The sequence below is a fragment of the Poromitra crassiceps genome, assembly GCF_964638095.1.
Source record: "Poromitra crassiceps genome assembly, chromosome: 2".
In the NCBI taxonomy this organism is placed as follows: Eukaryota; Metazoa; Chordata; class Actinopteri; order Beryciformes; family Melamphaidae; genus Poromitra; species Poromitra crassiceps.
This window is the reverse complement of record NC_139624.1, coordinates 68,056,094-68,068,592: the sequence shown is the minus strand read 5'-3', so window position 1 is coordinate 68,068,592 and position 12,499 is coordinate 68,056,094. Positions and strand designations below refer to the sequence as shown.

General features: G+C 44.0%; 1 protein-coding gene across 1 annotated transcript in view; it reads left to right on the top strand.

Moving 5' to 3' along the window:
• The window catches only part of kcnd2 (potassium voltage-gated channel, Shal-related subfamily, member 2), a gene marked incomplete at both ends in the record, with an annotated part of 471,845 nt that overhangs the window by 418,662 nt on the left and 40,684 nt on the right, over window positions 1–12,499 (top strand). The window contains one exon of the mRNA XM_083652037.1: window positions 5,504–5,666. Coding sequence (XP_083508163.1) covers window positions 5,504–5,666 — 163 coding nt within the window. The remainder of the gene's footprint in view (window positions 1–5,503; window positions 5,667–12,499) is intronic.

Below are 12,499 nucleotides of genomic sequence, written 5' to 3'. Positions count from 1 at the left end.
ATGTTGAAGTGCCTGGGATTTCCTCCACTGTCATTTTGGACCCAAAATGAACTGCCCCCCCAGTTCCCCCCCCCCCTTCCCCCGCCTCCCACACCCAGAAGTTTCCAAAATGTATTTACAGTATGGTAATGCATTACGGCTAAGCTTTAAAGTGAGCATAAAATAAGTCATAAAGAAGTCATAATCATAACACTGAATAGTACATTCAGTACAGAGCCAAGCCTCTGTAGCTCTCTGGCTCCTCCAAGTGGCCAATGGTAGACCTACATGTACTGGATGTTCATTATTCTCTTCTGCTTTTCTGTAGAAATAGTGCAGCCTCGACTGCATTTTATGCTGATAATTTAAAAAAAGCAGCACTTTGTTTCCATAGCGAGCAGCTGCCACTATCAGCAAACCATGCTTATGTGCAAGTCTCATTGTTTATGAATCAACTACATCCACATCCAAAAGTCATCCCCACAACTCATTTCACATTAGGGCCTGTAACAACACAGAAAGGTATTGTCCATTTCTTCAAAATACCGTATAGATTTGCAAGACTTTAATTCAATTTAAAGTCCCTGGAAACCAGAAATATTTTTTTATTATTTAGCATTTGGAGTTCATCATATAACAGGAACCTATGTTAATAAGCCACCAGGCAAATTTGAACGATGATGAACGTTGCAAAGTATATAAATTTAGGTTTGACAGTCATGGCAAAAGTCATGAGAATCAATTAGATTTTAGAGTGTATTTTCTCCCGCGGACTGTGTGGGCGTGTCCCGTCTGCAGCAGGTCTCCTCTCTCTCTCTCACGGAGCAGACCTGCTGGAGGAGACCTGCTCGGAGGAGACCTCTCTCTCCGTTAACAGAGAGAGAGAGAGAGAGAGAGAAGGAGAGAGAGAGAGAGAGAAGGAAAGAGAGATGGAGTGTGTGTGTGTGTTCGCGCGTTGCTCGACGCATAGCACAGACAGAGAGGGTTTACAGAGAGGAAGAGATCTCTGCGCTGCGAGTGCACAGCGCTACTGTGTGTGTCAGTGTGTGTGTGTGCGCGCGTGCGTGCATGCGTGTGTGTGAATCGATTAAATCTTATGACGTGATAAGATCATGCATTTTAGCACCGCGCGCACCGCTCTCTTCAATGAGGAAATGGAAATCCAGACCTTGTAGAAAAGTGTAGATTTTTGGGGTTAGGGTTGAAAGTAATGTCAACTTACTTTCTGAGGCACACAATTACTCACATAAGACCCTCAATTTAACACATTGACTGCCAGCCCTTTTTTCAATGCTGTAGGTAGGTTGTGCCAGGTTTTTTTTTTAGGATTCTGGCTCATTTTACAAGAGCCGAGGATTCTTTTCTGTTAAGACTTCGTGAACACCAATCATCTAAAAAGAACTAATAGAATGTGTGCTTTCTCTGTCTAAAAGAGTTAGTTTGTAGAGTTAGTAGTTATGTAGATATTAGCCGTTGAGTACAGCATGGTTTCAGAGATTTTCAGAGAGTTTTGAGATAAATGGATTTTTAGAACCACCTCACGTGCCTGTGATTATGGGTGCCCTTGGGCAAGTCTGTATACTGTATTGTGTGTGTGTGTGTGTGTGTGTGTGTGTGTGTGTGTGTGTGTGTGTGTGTGTGTGTGTGTGTGTGTGTGTGTGTGTGTGTGTGTGTGTGTGTCTCCAAACTCCTCCCTCCGTCTGTGCTGCTGCTGCTGGCTCCTGCTGGCGCTCTCGGGCAGTCTGGATTACTGTAAAACGGGCTCGTTCGTTTCTTGAGGTGTCGGCTGAGAGCTTTGAAGAAGCTTTTGCGATTCTGGTCTTATTTATGCGCAAAGGTACTCGAGTGTGTGTGTGTGCGCGCGCGCGTGTGTGTGTGTGTGTGTGTGTGTGTGTGTGTGTGTGTGTGTGAAATCGAAAGAGTTTTCGCCCAGCTATTTCCTTGAAAATTAGAATGGCTTTCTCCCGCGGACCCGTGGCTGTTTTTTGCTCGGCTTTCTCTCTGTCTGGAGGGCACTGTCGCCACTTAGTGGTCGGTAAAATAGATTATACACATTCTCTTCCTCCAATAGTGGTATAGGAGACGTAAAAAGGGTTGATCGATGTCCCACCGTCAAAAAAAAGAAAATGTTTATGTAAGCCGAGATATCTCGTCCTTGGCACTCAACGGTTGGATTATGTAAGCCGAGATATCTCGTCCTTGGCACTCAACGTGTTAATAGTTATAAGGTTTTTGTGGATTTTGGTTTCCAGGGACTTTAATGCATTTCTTTTCTGATATGTGAGGCTGACTCCCCCTTTCCCAGGACACTCTGGACAAGTCACCAGCCAATCACAGGGCTAACACAGCTAGACAGACACTCACATCATAGGCTACGTCTGGAGTCTGACAAGGTGTATGCATGTCCTGCAAAAGTATTACGAATGATATTAAATACAGCCTCTGCATTTTAAATTCAGCTTTAGATGTATTTACAAAAAAAGAGAGAGAAATCAGCCCAGTCACTTTTTTTTCTTATTTAAAACCCTCGCATGGTCCCGTTTTAGAATTTCAACATCAAGGAAAAGTATGTTAAAATATTTTTTTCTCTATGAAACTTCTTCTGCTTGGCTCATTTACTGTACTAAACATGTAATATGAAAATGGTACATTTCATGCATTTGCTACCCCCCCTGCATCAACATATAACACCCATGGTCTTCGGGTCAATTTGACCCGGCCATTGAAAGTGGAGGCTAAAAGGGGTGAAGTGAAATTTAGACAATTTCTTTCTTTGAAAATGTTAGAGATATTGGTATTTTCTAGTAAACATTGCATTCTGACACACACACACACACACACACACACACACACACACACACACACACACCCACAATGAAAGTTCACTCAGAGTTGACAGTATGTTTTGATACTTTTTGGCTATTTTTAGCTACAGGTCACCTCTCTTGCACCTGTGTGGGGTGTCCACCCGCTATGCCGACCACCCGCAATGCCGACCTTAGGTTTAGGCGTGGGGGGTGGGAGAGGTTAGGTTTTGGGTTAGGGTCTGGGGGAGGTTAGGTTTAGGCGTGGGCGGTGGGAGAGGTTAGGTTCTGGGTTAGGGTCTGGGGGAGGTTAGGTTTAGGCATGGGGGGAGGTTAGGTTTGGCGTGGGGGCTGGGGGAGGTTAGCTCCAGCCGGTCCACCGAGACGCTGCACGCCGCCTCGCTCATGAGCTGGTTCTGCTTGTGAGCTATCGGCATCGCGGCCTGTCGGCACTGCGGCCTGTCGGCACATGGACCCTGTGTGGGCGGAATTTTCTCGGAGAAACCCCGGGAAAGCGTTGTTGAGATAAGCATTTTTTGTTGCAAGTAGGTGGTGCTAAGACGAATTGCAAGAAGTTTTATTTGTTGCCAGTAGGTGGCGCTATGCCGAATTGCCTGGAATTCAGCTCCCTGCACTCCGTTGGGTCCCCCTAAGTGCACTCCTCGAGTTTGAAGTTGATCGGACGAGGGGTTCTCAAGATAAACCACTTGTTGTGTTGCCAGTAGGTGGCGCTATGCCGAATTGCACGAAAACAGGTCACTGTTCTCCATCACGTACTCCTTAGTACACTCCTAAAGTTTGAAGTAGATCCGACCAACGGTTCTGGAGATCCGAGAGGAACACACAAGGAACACACGCACTGTGTTGCCAGTAGGTGGCGCTATACCGAATTGCACGAAAACAGGTCACTGTACTCCATCACGTACTCCTTAGTACACTCCCAAAGTTTGAAGTAGATCCGACCAACGGTTCTCGAGATCCGGGAGGAACACACAAGGAACACACGCACGCATAGGAACACACGTACGCACAGACAGACAGACGCACTGACAGCGACAATCTCATAATCTCCTCGCGGGGATAATAAATAAACTTGAGTAGCTCTTTATTAAAATGAAGAACAAACTATGATTACCGTAAAATACCAATTAGAAGCCGACTTCCAAATTGCCGCGGGTCCCATATATAAGCGGGGTCTGGATACATATTTTGTACATAAAAGCAGGTCCCAATTTGACGCCCGGTTAGTTTTTTCAATGTTTTCTTTTTACCTTTGCGACATCCTGTTGAATGCATCTCCCAAACACAACGAAGAAGAAAAATCGGATGAAGAAGACGAACAACGAGGAAACGAGGAACAACGAGGAAAAAAAACACATGCACGAAACTTGCTGATCAAAATTCGTTTTCCGTCAACATCTGATGATTCTCAAAATTGTGTAGGCATTTCCTGAAGATTTTTATACACTAAAACCGACATCTCTGGTGTAATAATTATTTTGAGAAATGTGCCTATATGGTATGTTTCCCTGCCAGCGGGCATAGAAGTCGGCTTCTAATTGGTATTTCACCACACACTGCAGCGGAGGGGGCAGCGCATGCAGCCAGCGGAGGAGGCAGCGCATGCAACAAATAATCTGCTCACATGATGATCATGTTCTCTCACCTTCAGCGGAGAAAGTTTAGTGGTAAATACCGGTAGGTCACAGTTCAGCTCAAATTTTATTTGATTTCATGTACAGGCCAGAACTGGCATGCAATGTCCTCGCTGAGAGGGAGGCGCGGCTCTCCCCATAGACAAGCAATCGTGTGGGGGGCTGTAGCCAACTCATTAAAATAAATGGTTTAAATAAACAATTTCATACTATCTACAATCTTTTCTGAGCAATATTTTTGTACAAAAATAATTAAAGCAGGTCCCAAACTGCCGCAGGTCCCATATTGACGCGGGGTCTGGCTACATATTTTGTCAATTAACGCCCGGGCTAATAATTGGTATTTTACGGTAGTAGGATTTTTGGGGTTTATAACGACTTTAGAATGGTTGAACATGAGCCGGGTCAAATTGACCCGAACGGCATCGGTGTGACTAAAAGACGAAGACCACACGAGGGTTAAGAAAATTACATTAATTTCAGTGGCAGAATTAGCTCTTATATTTCATTCTAACTTGCATTAAAAACTTAGAATTGACTTGATAATCTTGATGATCATCATCTTGATCATTGAATTTAACTCATAAATTTGAATACTTAGTCCCCGTTCACACTATACGCCGAAGCAAAGCTCAACCTACGCTGAACCCACAAGTTTCATTTAGGCGTCCTTGTTAACAGGCGAAGTCGTTCACACCACCCGCGCGCGTGTCACGCTGAAGCCACGCCGAAGCCACGCTCATGCCTTGCTCAAGCGATCGTTCAGTATTCACGCCTATTTTCCAAGCGTGATGCGTGACGCGTGGAGCCGCCAGGCATGAAGTCAATGGGAGTTGTGGGCGGGTTCAAGGCGTGCCGAGGAGCCGCTGAGAGGAAGAGAGAAGGCTTCTTGTGTGAACGGTTAGGTGTCAGATCAGCTTGTGCCTGCCTCAAGCTTCAGCTCTGCTTACGTTCGGCGTCCTGTGTGAACAAGGGCTCACTGTGTTAATCTGAAAGATGCATGCAGGAGCATTATATTCATGCTCAAAAGTGTGACGTTTTCTCGTCGTCTCTCCTCCCTGACAGATACGGAGACATGGTACCAAAGACTATCATCGGGAAGGTAGTCGGCTCCATCTGTTCCCTGAGCGGTGTGCTGGTCATTGCCCTCCCGGTACCTGTCATCGTGTCCAACTTCAGCCGAATCTACCACCAGAGCCAGCGAGCCGAGAAGAGACGAGCCCAGAAGGTGACCCCCAACCTCCACTTCCACCACCAACACCCCAACATTCCCACACTGACTACGGTTACATGGCCTGCAATAATCCCACTATTGACCTTAATCTAAATAGGACAATATTTCAGTTACGGTGTTTATACGAGTTGCTTATAGAATATATCCATTCATATTGCTGTTGACATGCTACAGAGCAGAGTCTGATTAATGACTGTTCCCCTCCGGAATTTAACCTGAAAGCCTTTTTGTCCAACACAGTCTCACAGAAAATTGTATAATACCAACGTTTTGGACCAACGTTGCTATTTTACAATTTCGGCTCGAAAATTGTAAAATAGTAACGTTCTGAGATTTTAGGGTTAGGATTAGAGTAGGGGGAGGGGTTAGAAACAGAAAATCTCTGTAAACCACGCCCAAACCACGCCCCCCGCTGTAGACACATACGTTACCATTTTACAATTTCTTAGCCGAAATTGTAAAATAGCAACGTTTGTCCACAAACGTTGCTATTTTACAATTTTTTGGGAGATCGGGTTGTTTTTGTCGTGTTGCTACCGTGTTTGTGACAAGATATCGGCACTTCTTTTTACTGGTGGCAGCCATCTTGTCTTCTGTAAACAAGTTGCACAACACTCGCTGGAAGCTATGCGTCTTCAAGCAGTTTGACTGCCGTAAAGTAAAATGTAAAATGCTGCAAAAAAAAACAATCCGATAGGCCGATAGGACATCATAGTGTGATGAAGGTGTTTACACATCTACAATGCACTTCAATAATGCAATTAAGATCAATAATTGATCTATTAAAATCATTACCCCACGTCTACTATTGCTTACTCCGACTATGACCTTATTCCATTAAAGTAATCAGAAAATACTGTTTACATGGCAGTGTTTTATTCAGAGTACTGTCTTAATTGGGTTAATATCGGAATATTGCAGTCCATGTAAACCTAGTCATAGGAATCAAATGTTGGGTCATACATCTCCAACCAGGATGTCTTCCAAGGCCTGTGGAAGACCTGAAGAGCAGCTATCAGGCTGTCTTCACACGTACTCCTTTTTTAAACTAACCAGACTCAGTCCAATTTAAAGGTGTGCATACACCACGCATGTTTGGAGCGGTTTATTCAAACTCTGGTTCATTTACGCCTTTCGTTGGATTGTTTGGGCCAGGTTAGAACAATGTCATTCCATCTTCGCTGGCACCAAATAAGAACAATGAGACACCTCAAATGCAAGCCTCAGTCCTCTTTCAAGAGAACGGTGGTGTACCACCAAATGTCTTTCTGCTCCACTGTAACTCTAATGAGGTTCCGGACCACTTTATCTTCAATCCACAGCTCCTTTAGAACTTGGATCCCATGTTACTTTGGATTATGGATAGTATTCAGATGAGAGGTCCCTTCAGGAACACTTTCTCTGAAGGCCACATCTATAATGCATTATGAGCACATTCATAAGACATTATAATACATTTATAAGATTCAAGATTCAATAACTTGATTTGTCCCCAATGGGGCAATTGGTTGTGCAATAGAGGGAAGCACACATAAAACACAAAACACATAAAAGATACACAGTAAATAAAAATGTACACAGTAAAGTGTAAATAGGCTTTATAAAACTCTTTATGAATGTTTATAATCATGCATGGCAGCTTATACCAAGGTTTATAAAGTATTACAAGCGGTGGATATAACGTATTATAAGTTCAGCATTCACATTGCTTTATACCTCCATGCCAAAGTGACAACAGTGTTTCAAAGAAGAATCCTTTTTTTTTTTCAGTCAGCAAATACTGCTCATAAGTCCTCATAACTGTTATAGTATCATAGAATTGCTAATAACTTATTACTTATTATTACTCACTTGACTTCAAGCTCACAAAGTCATGTTAACAAAAACTCTCGTAACGGACAAGCCCGTCTTTTATTGTCACACGAACACCACAATACATGCATGCGGCCACAACACACTCATGCTGACGGTGGCCGGTGAAAAGTGTCCTCTGCATTTAACCCATCCAGGCATGTCCTTTCCTCCGGGGGGCAGGCCAGGAGCAGTGGTCGCTTTCTCGTACAGCGCCCGGGGACCAACTTCGGATGTTGTCGTCACTGGTCGGATGACGATGACGATCTGATCTTCTGCATGTTTTTAGTGGGGGGGGTTATATACGGAGGAACCCCCTGGGGGAGCACGGGGAGAACATGCAAACTCCACACAGAGAGAAAGGCCCTTACGACGAGATAACCCACCTGGGCAGTAGGCACTGAAGATATGGGGGGGAACACAACCACAGCGCCCACAGTGTCCCAGGCGAGAATCGAACTCAGGACCTTCTGACTGTGAGGCGACAGCGCTACCGACAGCGCCCCAGTACCCCCAGTTATATTGTATTATTGATTATTGATGTTTCTTATAATACATTATGTCCACCACTTATAATACTTTATAAACCTTGTTATAAGTTGCCATGCATGATTATACACATTTATAAAGAGTTTTATAAAGCCTTATAAATGCATTATAATGTCTTATGAATGTGCTCATAATGCTTCTTTTTTTTAACCTTTATTTATACAGGGGGTCTCACTGAGAGCAATGCTCTCTTTTTCAGGAGTGCCCTGTTCACATTCACACACACATTCATACCTGGAAGCTGACCAGTACAACCACAGTCTCATCTGCTGGCAACTGATCAGCTCCACTGGAGCGGTTGGGGTTAAAGGCACTATGTGTGCTTTTTTTGTCCACTAGATGTCGCCATTTCAAACCAAAACAAAAGGGTGTTACCCAAACAATCTCGATCCCACCCACCAGCGCAGAGCACTTCCTGGTTCCCCCGCCCCCTCTCCCTCCCAAGCAACGGAGAAATAAACAACTATTTTGTGCATAGCCTAGGCCTACCTACTGCAGACGTAAGTACATAAAACAAGCACGAATGCACTATGTCTTTGGCTTGAGTAATGACAAATTTCACATGATAGTCATAAAACTTTAGGATATTGACAATAGTCTGCTTGGTAAGACTGTTATTTGTATCATCTGCTAACCGATCAAAATCCATGTCACGGTTACATGGATTTTGAAAAGGTTAGGTTACATTGTAACCTAACCTTTTGCATAGCCTGCCCTATTGCTAAGTACGATTAGGCAAAACATTGTCTAAAACGTGTTTGACATAGCTAAATTAGGATCATTTCAATTCAATGTTGGGGACATCGCTAGCTAACCACAGCTGTCTGTCAACAGTGAGTAGCTTAGCCTATGTGTTTTTGTTCATCTGCTAATACCAAGACATGGCCAAAATGTATTCAGTTAAGTTAAGTTATCCTTTATTTATCCCCTTGGAGAAATTCATCCTCTGCATTTGACCCATCCTCTACTAGGAACCTTCCTAGAACTAGGATCAGTGGGCAGCCACTGTGCAGCGCCCGGGGACCAACTCCAGTTCTTTTGCCAGTACCTTGGTCAGGGGCACTGACAGGAGTATTAACCCTAACATACATGTCTTTCTTGATGGTGGGAGGAAACCGGAGCACCCGGAGAAAACCCACACGGACACGGGGAGAACATGCAAACTCCACACAGAAAGGGATTCGAACCCCGGACCTTCTTGCTGTGAGGCAACAGTGTTAACCACTGAGCCACCGTGCCGTCTAATTTGACAATTCATAGTGCAACGCTATTATTTTCTCATTGTTAGTTGTTCAAACTAATTTCAAACGCTTGAATCACTGCTGTTTTTTATAGGCAGGCAGACCAAGGCGTATGCCTGAAGCCCAGGCTAGCACCAGCCAGTGGGACAAAGAGGAGGCAGGGTCGCAGAGAGGAAGGTTGGCTGTAGGACGATAGCAGATCTTGTTGACATCCTGAAGAACCGCATAGCTGATGCAACTGGTCACGTCATTCTGGTGTAGCCCATATTTTAGTTTAGCAAATAAAGTATTTTTTCTGATAAACTAAGTTGCGAAGTCAATGTACTGAGAAACATCACATACACTGTCTATTATATAAAGTAGGCTATATATACACAGAAACACAAATACTGGTAGGCTACTGTAGCTAGACCCACTCTAAATCTAATCTAATGTAATCTAATGTTACAATGGAGAATAGTAGTGGCCAAGAGACATGGATGAAGTCATATCAACTTTATTGGTGTACAGAAGATTGCAGACAGCAAACATCAAAACATCAAAGATGATGGAACATGTATTATACAGGTTTGCTATAAAAGCACCATTTCTCCATCTCAAATATCATAATCGTGGGTCCACTTGTTTTCTATCTTGACTATCGTCAGCTCTTCTGGATGACTGGAAATCAGACAAATGGAAATGTGTTTAGTATTCATTTGAATCATCTATTTAAAATAGATAAACAAACTGCTAACATTAGCGAAGCTAGCTTTTCTCCATGGAGTTTCTAAGTGTTTACACATTACTATACCGTTCTGCGTCATAGTGACAGCAACTGGACGTAATTATAACAGAAAATGCATGCGAAATTTGTAATGGGAAGTAACATTATGTCATGCATGTCAACTTGTCACCAGAATGTCTGTGTATAAATTATACACGAACGACAAGCTAATCTAATCCAGCAACAGGCCACACTAGCAGTGTAAAGTCATTTGAATAGGCGTGAAAAGCAACACTTAGCCAAGTGATTACAACATTCCCAGAACAAATTCACAATATCGATAACAACTTGTACATTTCGCTATCATGCGTAACGTTACTGAAATGGGACATGCAAAAGCTATAACGTTACTTATCATGTGTAAGTACAGGAGAACAGGCCAGCTCCGAGTCACTTTGCAGGCCAGATATAGCTGCTCGTAGGGCTCTCCATCTAGTGAAAGCCAGACCGGCAAGGTTGACTCTGGTCTGATATCTTTCTTTATGGCGGAGATTTGGCTAAAGTATGCGGTTTCTAAGGTGGATCAGAGAATGGAATGCCTGGAATGCCCGCATCAGGGGTCCGCCATCTTTGTCTGCAAAATTCTGTTTTGGGCTGTGGGATGGGAGGGGCTCACTAGGTCGGCCTCTCCAGGGAGGGATTTCTATGTAAACAGATCACGCCCTTTCGGGATGTTGGGAGGAAGGTTTGGTGGCCCATCACAACACAGGGAGGGGGCGTGGCTTAGTTGTAAACACAGAAATGAATCACTGTAAGTCCTCAACATATAGAGGGAATGCACCGACGCCACGCCCCCTCCAGAACACGCCGGACTGAGCAGCACTGAGTGTCAAATTTCCAAAACAAACAGTGGCTTGCGCCAGGGGTAGTAGCGAAACCACGGCTAATATAAACGATTATCTGCTCAAATTAAAGGCAGTTGGACTCGAATGTGACCCTTACAGCTTGCCAAAGAACCAGTGGTCCATGGACGTAGACATGTGGCCAGGAATAGGGTTTCCTGACATTTATATGTACTTAATATCGACGCCGGGGAAATACACAAACCAAAGCATGAAAGCATACAAGAGCATGGACGCGTGGTCGTACTTCAAGGCTGGATTTGTTGGCGACATTAAAGTAACGAGGACAGCAATGGATATTCTGGTTGTATGTGGAGAGGTAAATATTTATTTTATTACAACTTTTATTAAGAAAAATATAGCATACGCTGTCACTAACACACGCTAGCTTTGTTCAATCATAGTTAACACTGTCACTCATGTAACGTTATATATGTGCAGGTAAAACACAGCCAGAGAATGAAAGCCCTCATTGAAACCCTGGATAGCTGCAGAGAAGACCGGACCGTTTCATTAGCTTTCGGCAGCCTGTAAAAAGATACCTCCGACGCCTTGTTGAATCTATTTTTACAGTCAATGGCACAACAGCACTTTCCCATTTTCGTTGTTTTCTCGCGGAAGCTGAACGCTAAACACCGTGACCCGGCGGCGGCGCCTGGCTTGTTTAGACGTTTTGACACTCACTGCAGCTGAGTGGGCGTACCCGCACTGACTGTCGCGTCCGTGACGTCACGTGCATTCCCTCTATACAAGGTAATGGTTTGGTGATATTTAATAGTGCAGAATCCTACACATAGTGCCTTTAAGAGCCTTGCTCAAGGGGACCTTGGTGGTGGTAATGAGGGAGGGGCAAGCGCTGCCTTTTCACTTTCCCCACCCAGCTTTATCCTGCCGGTCCCGGGGATTGAACCGACGACTTTCCGGTCACAAGCTTGCTTCTCTAACCTTTAGGCCCGCCACTGCCCCTGCATTATAGACGTGACCTTCATAGAAAGTGTTGCTGTTCCTTCTTCAGACCAGACAAGCTCTCGGTTGCTTTTCGCCACCCATGCTTAGATGACCAAAGAAGTGGTGCAAAACACAAAGTGACCCGGGGCCGCTTAAGTGTTTACAGTGTGCAAATCAATCAGGCTCGAAAGCTCATTCAAAACTAATCGCTGTCTGAAAGCATTTGTTCACATTATGTGCAAGCAATAGGGGTGTCACGATACACTCAGTTCACGATACGATATGATACACGATATTGGGTTCACGATAACGATACGATACGATATATATATATATTTCTTTGCGATCGATTTGTAAGTTGAGCGGGCATCCTCCACGCTAATTTGAGTAATTTTACCATTTTCATCCCCCATGTCTGTACAACACAGTCTCACAGAAAATTGTATAATACCAACGATATGGACCAACGTTGCTATTTTACAATTTCGTCTCGAAAATTGTTAAATAGTAACGTTCTGAGATTTTAGGGTTAGGATTAGAGTAGGGGGAGGGGTTAGAAACAGAAAATCTCCGTAAAACACGCCCAAACCACGCCCACCGCTGTAGACACATACGTTACCATTTTACAAT